Source organism: Podarcis pityusensis (assembly GCF_964106645.2).
Source record: "Podarcis pityusensis genome assembly, chromosome: 4".
NCBI classification, from domain to species: domain Eukaryota; kingdom Metazoa; phylum Chordata; class Lepidosauria; order Squamata; family Lacertidae; genus Podarcis; species Podarcis pityusensis.
The window spans coordinates 52549992-52563566 of record NC_138027.1 but is presented as its reverse complement, the minus strand read 5'-3'; the positions used below and the strand labels follow the sequence as shown (position 1 = coordinate 52563566).

Below are 13575 nucleotides of genomic sequence, written 5' to 3'. Positions count from 1 at the left end.
ATCTAACTTAAATATTTAGTTAGATAAATTTTATGTCTTAATAATAAAGGTAAGGGTGGTTCAAAGGAACGTCAGAAAATGCACTTGGGATAGAACTGAATTCTAATAATATAACCAGGCTCCCTAAATAATGTTCATTGTGCCTAAATCTTAGAGGTATCCAGGATTAAATAACACCTGAACATAGCAGCTTTATGGCTAATCTCCTTATGGAAATCAATCTACTTTTGAGAGGCTGGGGGTGGGGGAAGAATCTTATTGGGACAAGACAAGGTTTTGTAAGAGACACTCTCAAATTATAGGATTTGGATGGTCCTTCTCCCTTTCTACCTCCTCATCTGATGATCCCTGCTCTTCGAAAGTTCTTGTATGGAGCAGCTAAGAGTAAGGATGGGGAGGGGTTGGTGTATTAGACTCAATGTCCTTTTGGAGGACAACTCTGCTTTCTTCCTGCACAAAAAAACTTTCCGCTGCAGTGGTAATCTTGCCAAGGAATTTGTTCATCTGGAAGAGCTATGAGTATGGAGGCAGATATGGAGTTTAACCTTTGGCCATATCACAGGATATAGGTGATAAGTATTAAGATAAAACTGGTGAAAAGACACTATCCCAAACACATCCACCTGAAAGCAAATTCTATGGAAACCAAAGGGATTTAGTTTCAAGTCAATGTTTTTAAGAACCGTTTTCCAGAGATGTAAAAATCAGTTATTCTGCCATTGCTTCCCTGTTCCAGGTGGTTAATGTGCTTTAAAATGTCCTCAAGCAGTCAGTGGCAATTTAAATTTTTATTTCTGTTTTTCCTTTTTTCCTTTGTTGGGGGTCGGTGGGTGGGATGGATATTTGGTTGGGGATTAATTTTAGTATAATTGTTCTGTTCTTTTTGTTGTTGTTGTTTTATTGGTTCTGTATAGTTTGTGTTTTGTTTTAAGGGGTGGGATCAGGGCTGCCTGGGAGTGGGGCCCCAGCCAACACGATCGCTGGGACAAGTTCCACAGGGGGGGAAGCACTGGGACATCCGATCTCAGTGATCATGGGCAGGAGGCAGAGTTACGCTAAGACCAGACCATGTCATTACCGAGGAGGCAGGCTTAGTTGTTGTTTGAAGACTATCCCTGCCTCCGGGTCTGGCCTTGACCAGATGGATACTGGAATCAACAGGGGAAACCCACATGACCTGAAGGTGTTGCTGTGTAATGCCAGGTCAATGATGAATAAAACCACTGCCATCCACTACCTGATTGTGGATGGAGGATTTGACCTGGCATGTGTGACACAGACCTGGTTGGAGGAAGCAGATGGGCCTGTCCTTGCCGCTGCTTGCCCACTAGGTTTCTCTTACGCACAGCAACCCAGGTCATGTGGGCGGGGAGGGGGGGTTGCAGTGATTTTTAGGAAGTCACTAGCTTGCACCAGGCGTCCTGATGGGAAGATCCAGTTTTCTGAGTGCATGTTCTGGAAGTTGGGCAATAGGGGCAGTGCAGGATTCCTTTTGGTGTACCGACCTCCCCGCTGCACCAAGGATTCCCTGTCCGAGCTGCTTCAGGTCGTGGCGGATGTTCTCCTGGAGACACTTAGTTTGGTTGTCCTAGGGGATTTTAACATCCATGCCGACACGACCTTACAAGGGGCTGCTCGGGACTTCATGGAAAGCATGGCCTCCATGGGGCTGTCCCTGAATAAGTTTGGCCCAACTCATAGTCATGGACATGCCTTAGACCTGGTGTTCACCTCTAGTGACGTGGGTGATCTGACACTAAGTAAAAGTGAAACAAAAGAAGTGCCATGGTCAGATCACTTCCTGGTGCAACTGGACTTCTCCGCGACCCTTCCCCTCTGCAGGGAGGTGGGACCAATTCGGATGGTCCGCCCCCGCCACTTAATGGATCCAAATGGTTTCCAGAGAGTGGTAGGGGATGCTTTATCCCATGTTGATGGCCTTTCAGCTGATTCCCTGGTGGCCCGCTGGAATGCGGAGTTAACCAGGGCTATCGACTGTCTGGCTCCGAAGCGCCCTCTCCGATTGCATGGAGCCCGGACAGCCCCGTGGTTTTCTTCGGAGCTGAGGGCGATGAAACAATCGCTGAGACGGCTAGAGCGTCGGTGGCAGAAAACTCACTCCGAATCTGACCGGACACAGGTTAGAGCTCAACGTTGAGCCTACCAAGTGGCGATAGCGACGGCGAAGACTTTCTTCACCCCCTCTATTGAATCTGCAGAAAATAGTAGCAGGAGACTCTTTCAGGTGGTTCGCAATTTAACGGAACCACCTTTACCACCGGGGCCTTGTAAAGACCCCAAGATCTCCTGCAACGATTTTGCAAAGTTTTTTGCAGATCAAATCACTCATATTCGGAAGGAGCTAGACTCCACCGTGGGAGCAGGGCTGGGGCGGGAGAGTGCTAGAGCTCTGTCTGGTCAAGTTGCATGGAATCAATTTCAATCTGTTACCCCCGAGGATGTGGACAGGCTGCTTGGACGCGTGAAACCAACCACCTGTCTCCTTGATCCTTGCCCATCCTGGCTAATAAAAGCAAGCCGGGAAGGGCTGGGCGATGGGCTCTGTGGGGTGGTGAATGCTTCCCTCTGTGAGGGAACATTCCCAGATCCGCTGAAAGAGGCGGTCATTAAACCGCTTCTTAAAAAACCATCTTTAGACCCGGCCAGTACGGCCAACTATCGCCCAATCTCAAATCTTCCATTCTTGGGCAAGATGATTGAGCGCTGAACAACTCCAGGCACGCCTGGAGGATGCGGACCATTTGGATCCCTTCCAATCGGGATTCAGGCCTCATCATGGGACTGAAACTGCCTTGGTCGCGCTGGTTGATGATCTCCGGCGAGCTATGGACAAAGGTGAGAGTTGTTTCCTAGTTCTGCTGGATCTCTCAGCGGCCTTTGATACAATCGACCATAACATCCTTCTGGACCGTCTAGAGGGGCTGGGAGCTGGGGGCACTGTTATACAGTGGTTTCGCTCCTTCCTCCTGGGCCGTGTTCAGAAAGTGGTGGTGGGGGATGAGTGTTCAGACCCCTGGGCCCTCACTTGTGGGGTGCCTCAGGGTTCCATCCTCTCCCCCATGCTTTTTAACATCTATATGAAGCCGCTGGGAGAGATCATCAGGGGGTTTGGACTGGGTGTCCATCAATATGCAGATGATACCCAGCTCTACCTCTCTTTCAAATCAGAACCAGTGAAGGCGGTGAAGGTCCTGTGTGAGTGCCTGGAGGCGGTTGGAGGATGGATGGCGGCTAATGGATTGAAGTTGAATCCTGACAAGACAGAAGTACTGTTTTTGGGGGACAGGGGGCGGGCTGGTGTGGAGGGCTCCCTGGTCCTGAATAGAGTAACTGTGCCCCTGAAGGACCAGGTGCGCAGCCTGGGAGTCATTTTGGACTCACAGCTGTCCATGGAGGCGCAGGTCAATTCTGTATCCAGGGCAGCTGTCTACCAACTCCACCTGGTATGCAGGCTGAGACCCTACCTGCCCGCGGACTGTCTTGCCAGAGTGGTGCATGCTCTAGTTATCTCCCGCTTGGACTACTGCAATGCGCTCTACGTGGGGCTACCTTTGAAGGTGACTTGGAAACTACAACTAATCCAGAATGCGGCAGCTAGACTGGTGACTGGGGGCGGCCGCCGAGACCACATAACACCGGTCTTGAAAGACCTACATTGGCTCCCAGTACGTTTCCGAGCACAATTCAAAGTGCTGGTGTTGACCTTTAAAGCCCTAAACGGCCTCGGCCCAGTATACCTGAAGGAGCGTCTCCACCCCCATCGTCCTGCCCGGATGCTGAGGTCCAGCGCCGAGGGCCTTCTGGCGGTTCCCTCACTGCGAGAAGCAAAGCTACAGGGAACCAGGCAGAGGGCCTTCTCAGTAGTGGCGCCCGCCCTGTGGAACGCCCTCCCATCAGATGTCAAAGCGATAAATAACTACCTGTCATTCAGAAGACATCTTAAGGCAGCCCTGTTCAGGGAAGTTTTTTAATCTGTGATATTTTAGTGTATTTTTTGTTTCTATGGAAGCCACCCATAGTGGCTGGGGAAACCCAGCCAGATGGGCGGGGTACAAATAATAAATTATTATTATTATTATTATTATTATTATTATTATTATTATTTAATGTGAAATGTAACAGTCTAAAGGGCTTTGTTTATTTGTGAAAAACTTTAAGTACATTTTATCAACAGCAGGAAACAACGTCATTCAAAAGTCCTTGGCATTTCCCTCATGACTGCCTATTATTTGTGCAGCCTGAACCCTACATATGCTGCCCAGCAGACAAAGAATCCACATGTTTTCTGGTCCTAAAGGGTAACATAAAAGAATGAGGCTAATGCAATATAAGATAACAAGAGATTATTCTCAAAAATAACAATAACTACTTGGATTTAAAGTGAATAAGTGAAATTAAGCAAATGATTGAAGAAGCGCGTCCCCCCTCCCCCGGTCTATTTATAAGCACAGAAAAACTAAGCTCCATCAAGAGCAAGGGGACTCATATTAGTCATATTTGTTTTGTTAGTTTTACTGGGGCTTTGTGACAACCAGCTTTGATTAGGTGAAGACTGATATCTACACACTGATCCAGCAAGAGAAATCTCCAAGGAGAAACGTATATCTATACACAGAATCCCTTCCTGAACTGGGAACCACACAGAGATTGAATATGGAGAATATGCATCTGCATATTCTGTGATGTATCTCTGGATGCAAAGCATCCAATGCAATCACCATTTGTACTGCAGGGTATGCATGAGGATGTGACTTCCTACTTTCACAATATGTATCCCTATCCCACTCACAAGTACCGGCTACTACCAGCTAGGTTTCCAATGAGGCCAACTCTGAAATGTAAGGCTTTGACCAACAAAATGAATGTTGTTAGGTCTAAAACCCTATGCACACTTATTTGTGTTGTGAGTACATCCCACTGAACTCGGTAGGACTAACTTCTGAGAAATGTGCAGCCAGTTGGCTTGCAAATCTAGCTGTATCTAAATCAAATGCAGTGCAACCTGATTAAATTCATAGCATTAGCTTGACCGTATTAGTCACTCACCAAAACACTTTCTTCAGGTCATTCAAAAGACAGAAGTCTGCTAAATAAAATACACTGGCATTTAGGTTTTCTGTGTTGCTGTTTTTAAAAAAACAGTGACAGAATCTAGTGAAAGAAAGCCAGCCATTACTATCTTCATGAAGTAGAAATTAAGTCACATTGCCCTTAATGGAATGAACTTTTTTCTATGTTGGGCTCCCAAAGTTTGTTATTTGAATTTTCTGCACCAAAGACTTTGACTACTGCAAGTAGTGATTAGACTACTGCAATACACTCTACATGGAGCTAACTTTGAAGATTAGATCATATATCTGGTGCAGAATGCTGCTTCCAGGTTGTTAAATGTGACAGTAAGATGGGAAAACAAATCATCAGTCCCGGCTGCCTGTGTATTACTGGGCCCAATCCAATATTTGGTACTCCTGTACAAAGCCCTAAAAAACTCAACTCCCCATACCTGACAACCTACAGTTTGAGATCTGCAGGGGGGCAGCGGTTAGTATCTTATTGCTCTTTTATATTAATAAGCCATTTTGATTACATTGGTAAAAAAACAAAATAGAAATAATGAGAAGTAAATAAAATATATAGGCACACTAGTCTCTATCCTATAATCAATGGGACTTACTTCTGTAGACATGCATAGATTGCACTGTGAAGTTTCCACCTTTCTAGAAAGGCACCTGCACTTATCCCCATTCACCTTAATGATTTATGTCCCATCTTGTAATGAATTTTTTTAAAGACCCCCAACAATCTACAGCAGAAACTAATATGTACAGCAAATTTTATTCCCTAGATGGGTTATGCTCTTTTATGATGGATGTGCATGTGTGAAGGGTCATTTCCATACATTCTCTGACAATGCTGATAGAGATACTATGTCACTTCTGAAAAATAGCTGCAGGGTAGTGTTTTGGTTCTGTCGGACCTCTGTGCACATTGCCAGATATAACTCACTTGCACATGGACATAAACTTTTATGAAAAGTGGTGAATAACATGCTTATCAAAACCCACAAACTTTGGTACAAGGACTGGGTGAATCCACTTCAGAGCTTCGCATAGATTCATGCAAAGATGTCTGTGCCGGCACTGCAGTCAAAACAAAAAGCAAAACAAGTACAAAAATGACACTTGCCTGTTCTACAAATTACTTACTAGGTTTGCATTTAAAGGAGACTAGAAGGTATTTAGTGATTCCTGGACATAGATCAGGTCCAAAAACCCGACTATTGACAAGGAGTTGGCAGGCTCTCAGATCCTGGCATTCATCCAGTACTTTCTAAAACAATGAGCAAAAAAGCATAGTCTTGAAAAACAGATTCAAACTATATAACAGTTCAGACCCTGACATTTTAAAATCTATATGTGATAAGCTGTTGCCCACTGGTTACCAGAAAAATAGGCATAACAATCTATACAATGCCAATACAGTGATTTCCAAGACAAACCGAGTTGTGAAATTATGGGATGATCTGAGTTCCCCAAAATTCCTTTGTTTTACCATTCAAGTTTGGATGCGACGAACCTAGTTTGAAATCCCCCTTAAGAGCTGTTTGATGTATTGCAAGGTGGCAGATAAGTTGGGGAAATAGGACACTATAGATTTTGTTATGACAAGCTGGCATTCCAGAATTTGTCATCTGTGAAGCAATATTTATATAAAGAATTCATGTAACCTTTGAAAATAGGAGATAGGGACTTATTTTCACGCTTGAAATTTTTTGATAGTGGCTGCTGCTTTGTTACAAATTTTCACCCCACATGAACTACCAGTAAATGAAAAACCAATTTATCACACTGCATATAACTGATGCCTTGAAAGGTGTTAATCACTGAAGTTTACACAGAACAAAATTTTTGTTTACACAGAGCAAAATGCTACATTGCTGCATTGTTAACTGTCATAAATGAATCAACCAATATGAGAGGTTTATTGGATTCATCATGGGCCTGCTGCTACTATTAGCACTAAGAAACATCTTGTTTTTAGCAATTGTCCTCAAATTCCTGGAAGCAGCAGTTCCAGATTAGAAAAGTTGGCAGGCTATTACAATTTGCCCACAAAGCAGTAAAAGTTTAATAGAGAAAGAGTAGTTCAAAATAGATTGAGAAAAGTGCCAATATCCTTTAAAAAAACACACAAAAAAACTCATAGACTATTTTTAGAACACAAGTAAACAATAAAAAGCCTTTTAACTAGCATCCAAGAGGAGAAAAAAATCTGATCTCCAATGCTCAAAAGCAGCCAATAAAGCATTGCTACTACATTCTAGTGATCTTTACTTCTAGTTATGCTAGCCAGAATCACTGTCTATAAAAAAAAATCTCTTCATGTTTTACCCTGTGTTTTATAAGAGATGTAAGCTTAAAACTGCAATCCTAATCACTTACCCTATTGAATTCAATGGAACTTACTTCTGAGCAGACATGTATAGGATAACATTGCCGGTGTTGAATTTGCTGTGCAACAAGATCTGGCCACTAATATGTTCAAAACTAATATATGGTCAGAACAGTCACAGATTAGGAGGGATTTAATTTTTCTTTCAGCCCTTCAGTGAAAGATTCCTGTATAGCATTCTTTGTTCTTTCAGTAAAATAATACTATGCTTAGATTATCTCTCCATTCCAGAGAGAATAGGTAGGATGAGATCATGCAGATTTGCTTCCAACAATTTGGTTTACTGTAGGTGTCTGAGATTTGAGAGAAGACAAAGCCAGACATGTATCTTGCATTTGAGTGCTATGTGAACCTATCTGTAAAACATTCTATCATTCTATCTATCTATGTGCAGCTGGGATGTGTGATGGCTTCAAATAATCTTTCTGTGCAAGACTAGCTTAAATCCCCAAAGATTCAAAGGACTCAAAATAGTCTTGGTGCCATGCTAGTTAATGACACAAAGGAGAAGGGGTGACACTCCCATTTTCATGAGGACAGCTTGAACCAAAGATCATTTTTCAGCCATTAAAGCACATACAAGCCATGCTTATAAAACCACTATTCCAAGCAATATTCATTTAAAAAAACAGGGCATTACACTAAACAATAACATTTAACTTCTTTATAGAGGGACAGAGCAGGGACCTGTGTAAATCCTACAACATCTGAATGGCAACAATTTGCCTATCCCTTCTTTAATGACACTGATTTTTAAAATGTTTCTACAAACACTAGGTCCCTGAATAAGTAGTAAAACTTGCACTGTGGTTATGTACCTGCTAAAGGCATAGAAATATACCTGACAGTATTAGCCAACTGCTTGGAAAATCACCACTTTATAGAAATGTCTGGAAATTATCTTTAGTGTATAATGCAAGTCCATTTAACATAACATAATGAATCTTACCTCCAAGTAAGCACACATAGGATTGCACTGTTAATGTCTACTGTATGTCTGCCTATATATCTTCTTAAGGAGAAAACTGTGGTTGTGAATTAGGCCACCAGTGGATCCTAAACCATACAAACATACCATCTTTCTATCAAAGATAGTGAAAAGTGAATACCCGCTCTCATGAAAAAGAAAAATAATGATGCCATGTAAAATAACAAAATACAAGAATCATCCTTAGTAGCTCCTCAGGAAATAACCTTTGCTTGCCAGTTCAGGCTCATTAGCTTTAAATGTACAGAGTAATCCTATGGATGTGCTCTCAAAAGTAGACATCCAAGGTAAGTCTGTATAGGATTCCTGCCTCAGGCTACAATCCTAAACACACGTGCATGGGAATAAGCCACTCTGAACACAGCAGCTCTTACTTCTAAGTAGAAATTGCACAGCATTGCTCTGTACATGGTGTCAAATAACAGGATTAAGGATGCTACAGTTTAGGATTCCCATGAGGTCAGGAACCCGACTGCATCATCAGATCTTAATTATGTTTAGGAAATGATCTTTGCATATTTTGTATATCAGTTTTTTAAAATTCCTCTAAACCTACAAAATAATGACCAATTTGTCACAACAGGACATGACTGTGTTAGCATTTTTCCCATGTGAGGGAAATTTAAATATTACTGGTTTGTCTAACATGAGGAACATGATTGCCTTGACTTCTGAGGCAGGGAATAACCATGATTCCGGACTAAACACTTGCCTCTATGTCTATATAACTGTTCTTATGTGTCTACAGTAAGACTATCAGAACAGTGTATGTGGCAAGGGAACAGAGATGAAGCACAGGTCTCAAATATATTATTAATCATTGGGGCATTTGATACAATGGCAAGCCAGTGATTCAGAGGTAATCTTCAATAATCCTAATCAAAATTAGGCTGTAGATTCTACAGCTGTCTACCAGAAATTGGAGCCAGAACTAATTGGCAATCTAGATTTCTCCCAGGAAAATCCATTGACATAAGCTCAGTGCCAAAACAACTCCATCAATCTGGAACAGACAAATTAAGTTGGACCATTGGGTGTTAATCTTAATGGGCATTCTCATTGTTCAGGGCTCTTTTGTCCCAGTCTGCTTGGCAAGAGACGTCAGACAGCCCATACAACTACTGAGTGTGTGGCCAGCCACCCAATCCCCCAAACTGGATTTCAGTTTGCTTGTGATGAACAGGTCCTGTGAGGCTTGCATCACAGATCTATAGATCATGCATGGCTGGCTAAGTCACCACTCAGAACTGTTTGGGAAGATTTGTGCCATTGTATCGAGTTGCAAACAAATTGCAACCAGTTTCATTTACTGTATTGGCCCCCACCCGGAAATAAGGCACACCTTTAAAAATCGGCTTGGGAGCCGCGGACGGGACAGGCGCTGTGGCCCTGCGCTCCCGGGCTGCTTCCTGGGGGGAGGGAGCTGCGCTGTTTTGGCGGCATAAGGTCGTGAATATAAGCCGCACTTTTCACGATCAGAATCTGGGAAAGAAGTGCAGCTTATATTCAAGCCAATACGGTATGTAGTCAGATATTGATTTTAAAATTTACTTTAAATTGTTGCTATTCAAAAATTAAGAAGTGACAATAAAATATGAATTTCAAAAGTAGCCAAACACATTTTTAAGTGTCAGGATTAATTAGCATTGCATATTTTTCAGGAGCAAAGGGGTGGATAGATTTTCTTTGAGGAGGGGTCCTGATAATGGTCTGCATATTCATTAGACCTCCAGAAACACTAAAACTTAGTCATATGCACAACTGAACCATCCTTCCTCCCACAATAACAACTATTCTATTATAAAAGTTACACTCTGAACATCAGTCAATTAATGTTGCCTTTACCTTGCATTTTAATAAATACAATTTATATCACTGAATCATTCTGAAAGGCTGTTTTTTTATTAAAAAAAACAAGAATAAAAATACTACAATATGTAATACCTGCAAAGTAGTAGATGCCACACAGTTTATGGGCTCTTTCATCGTGGCTTCTGGATGTTGTTCACTACACAACTGGTAAGCTTGCCCGTAATATGCAGATTGGACACTTATTGTTGAATGTCGAGGACACTGCAGACTCAAGCGATCACCATCACAGGCATATGCAGTGTGGTTTTGCAGAAGTTTGGTTAGATAACCTAGAAAACATTTACCTGTGTTACATTTAATGAGGAAATAGCTTTCCCCCAAATGTTAAAATGAAAGCTGCAGTCATCGCTTGGCTTGGTTACAAAAGGTTTAACCCATGCCTCAAGACTCTTGAGCACTTCCAAACTCTTGTTTATTGTGGGATTGGTGCTGTTCCTGCATGGATATTTTTGTCATTGTTTGCATCAAAATGCCAGCCCGTAGTTTCCTCCCATTTAATCTAGTTTTATCCTTACGACAGAAAATTTGCCAAAGTAAAATAAATAAATAAACCTGTTGCCACAGCCTGTTTTAAGTTCTCTGCTCTGCTACAGATTTCCTGAGAAAGTTACAAAAAAGGCAGCTTTATGTCAAAGTTGCTATAAGCGTTTTATTTTTTTGTTTCTCTCTTGTAAACTGGCGAGACAGAGGGCAAAGCACTGGCTTGCATTATGTGATCTGCAGTAGTCTACTGAGTGTTTCTTTCTCGTTTAATGTAGAGGATTAGATGGTTTTCTGGCCCGTGGAAAGAGAATGCTAAATGTGGCAATGCTTATTTGAATCTTTAAACTTCATATCAGTTAATCAACCATATCCCTCCCTCAGTAATTTTCCAGCTGCGTGAGAGCCAAGTAGGATGTAAAAAAAAAAAAAAAAAAAAAAGATTCACTCATTTCTACTCATCTAGTATTTCATGTATTCAGGCTTAACCAAAAACATATTGTGGAATTGTGCCCACTAAAATGAAAGGGTTTTGCTTCTGCACTGTGTGCCCGATTCATAGAACTGCACCCACTAGAACGGGACAGGGGAACCTTTTTCAGCCTGGGAACTGCATTCCCTAACAAAAGTAGGTTTTGTCTTTGTACATTAGGCTAGTTTTTATTCATTCACACACCCCTCTTAGATCTCCATCCAGAGAAGCATTATCAGAGTTTAGGGACATATTCAATTCAGGCAAACACACTCCAAGAGAGGGCAAAGAGGGGTGTGGCTAGGGAGAGCTCTGAGGGCCAGATAGAGAGGCCTGGAGGGCCACATTCAGCCCTGGGCCTGCGGTTCCCATACCTACACTAGATGCACACAGACACATGGGTTTGTCTTCCAGGAACTTCCAGGAAGTTCACAAGAAAAACACAAAGGCAATAGCCCTCCGCTACTCTGTGTTGGACCAGCAGCTTGTATTTAGAGACAAAGTGTCTCTGAACATGACATTTCCTTTTATCTATCATGGAAAATATCCACTCAGAGTCATATCCTCTGTGAATTTTCCTAATCCAGTTTTATAGCCATCTAAACCAGTGGTAATCTCATCTTGTGGTAGTGAATTCCAAAAATTCATTAAGAAATGATAGGTTTATCCATTAACTTCAATGGGCTTACTCTGAGTAGGACTGCCATTGAATAGCACCACCCCTGGCCATTATCACACATAAAATTAAAATACCTCTACATTTTGATATTTTGAAAAATAGATGTATAATTAAAGCCTGAGTTTGCTAAATATCAGCCCTAGGAATGTTCCTTTTCAATATGCATGCACTTTTCACCCGCTCCGATGTTCCTTTGAACGTATCAGTAAAATTTTAAAACACACTTAGACTAACATGGCAAATTGTCAGTGTTAAGTCTATAAAATTACTTGTATTTTATTTAGAGCCAAACTCCCCCATGAAAAGGCACAAACCAAGTCAACATTGGCAATTTCATAGTAATTCTTATAAAAACAGATATATATTTCCCATTAATTTCTACACACAATGCATTATAAAACTTTAAAGCCTTTTAGTTTATGGTGTGTCGGGAAAACATCAATTTTTTTTTTACTGTTGTTCCTTATTCCAGATGTGACTCACCAAATCCATATTTTTCCATTACTTTTAAATTGGCATGGAGTACAAAACAGAAGGACAACACATTCTAGTCTACTATTCCTTGGTGCGCAACATTAAAATTTGTTCTTGTCGTCCCAACAAGATGCATTGCGTTTCCACCCGCATTGCTCAGCCTAGACACTGAGGCCCAGCTCTGTGGGCCTTCTGGCAGTTCCCTCATTTAGAGAAGTGAAGCCACAGGGAACCAGGCAGAGGACCTTCTCAGTAGTTGTGCCTGCCCTGTGAAACACCCTTCTGCTGGATGTCAAAGAGATAAGCAATCATATTACTTTTCTTGGAAGCCAGCCAGCGTGGCTGGGGCAACCCACTCACATGAGGGGGGTATGTAAGAAATACATTATTGTTGTTATTATATTTTCATGGAGAGCAAGACTTAGGTTAGTTACAAATTAGCACTTAACCAGCACCACACAGCTGTAGCCTCTTCCATTCACGATAAACTGATGACTAATCTCCCCAGGGTGAGAGAGCTAACCCTGAAGAAATGTGGCTGTTTATGTGGATGAAGGATGGGGAACCTCAGGTCCAAGGAGCCAAAAGCAGCCCTTCAAGGCTCATTATCTGACTCTCAGGACTCTCCACAGGGCCACAACTCAGAAGCCTTGCTCTGCACCTTCCTTGAGTACTTTTGCTTGCCTAGAATGTCCCCTCAAACACTGAAAATGCTTCTGACTTGTCTGAATGGAAGATTAAAGAGGGACGTGCGAGTGTGTATAGAAACCAGCTTACTGTACAAAAGGTAAAATTCACATCCATTGCTCTGCCCACTTTCGCCTTTGGCCCTGCTCCCCCACCCCTGACATAGACAAAGTAATTTACTCCGTAAAAAAATGTGCACAAATGAGTTGCCAACTTATTCCAGAAGAAGGGAGCTTCTGTGCCGTTACTGTTAATATAATATTGACAGGAAAAGGTTGGCAGGTACAGCTTCTTCTATTGGAGGAGCCCGCTTCAGAAATTTAGAGCCAGATGTCAAAATGTAGAGAACTAGTTCCTCTGACTATTTGCCTTTCTTTCCCATCCACCTCCCTCCAATTGGAATTAGGACCAGAATCTATTAAGCATTCACTGTGTGTACAATCTGCATGT

General features: G+C 42.1%; 1 protein-coding gene across 4 annotated transcripts in view; it reads right to left on the bottom strand.

Moving 5' to 3' along the window:
- EVA1C (eva-1 homolog C) overlaps nucleotides 1-13575 on the bottom strand; it is a 46357-nt gene that overhangs the window by 16073 nt on the left and 16709 nt on the right. For all 4 annotated transcript variants that reach the window (XM_081003546.1, XM_081003544.1, XM_081003547.1 and 1 more), the window contains exons 2-3: nucleotides 10406-10602; nucleotides 6228-6351 (exon numbers count right to left, since the gene is read on the bottom strand). In XM_081003546.1, coding sequence (XP_080859672.1) covers nucleotides 6228-6351; nucleotides 10406-10447 — 166 coding nt within the window. In that variant the 5' untranslated portion in view covers nucleotides 10448-10602. The remainder of the gene's footprint in view (nucleotides 1-6227; nucleotides 6352-10405; nucleotides 10603-13575) is intronic.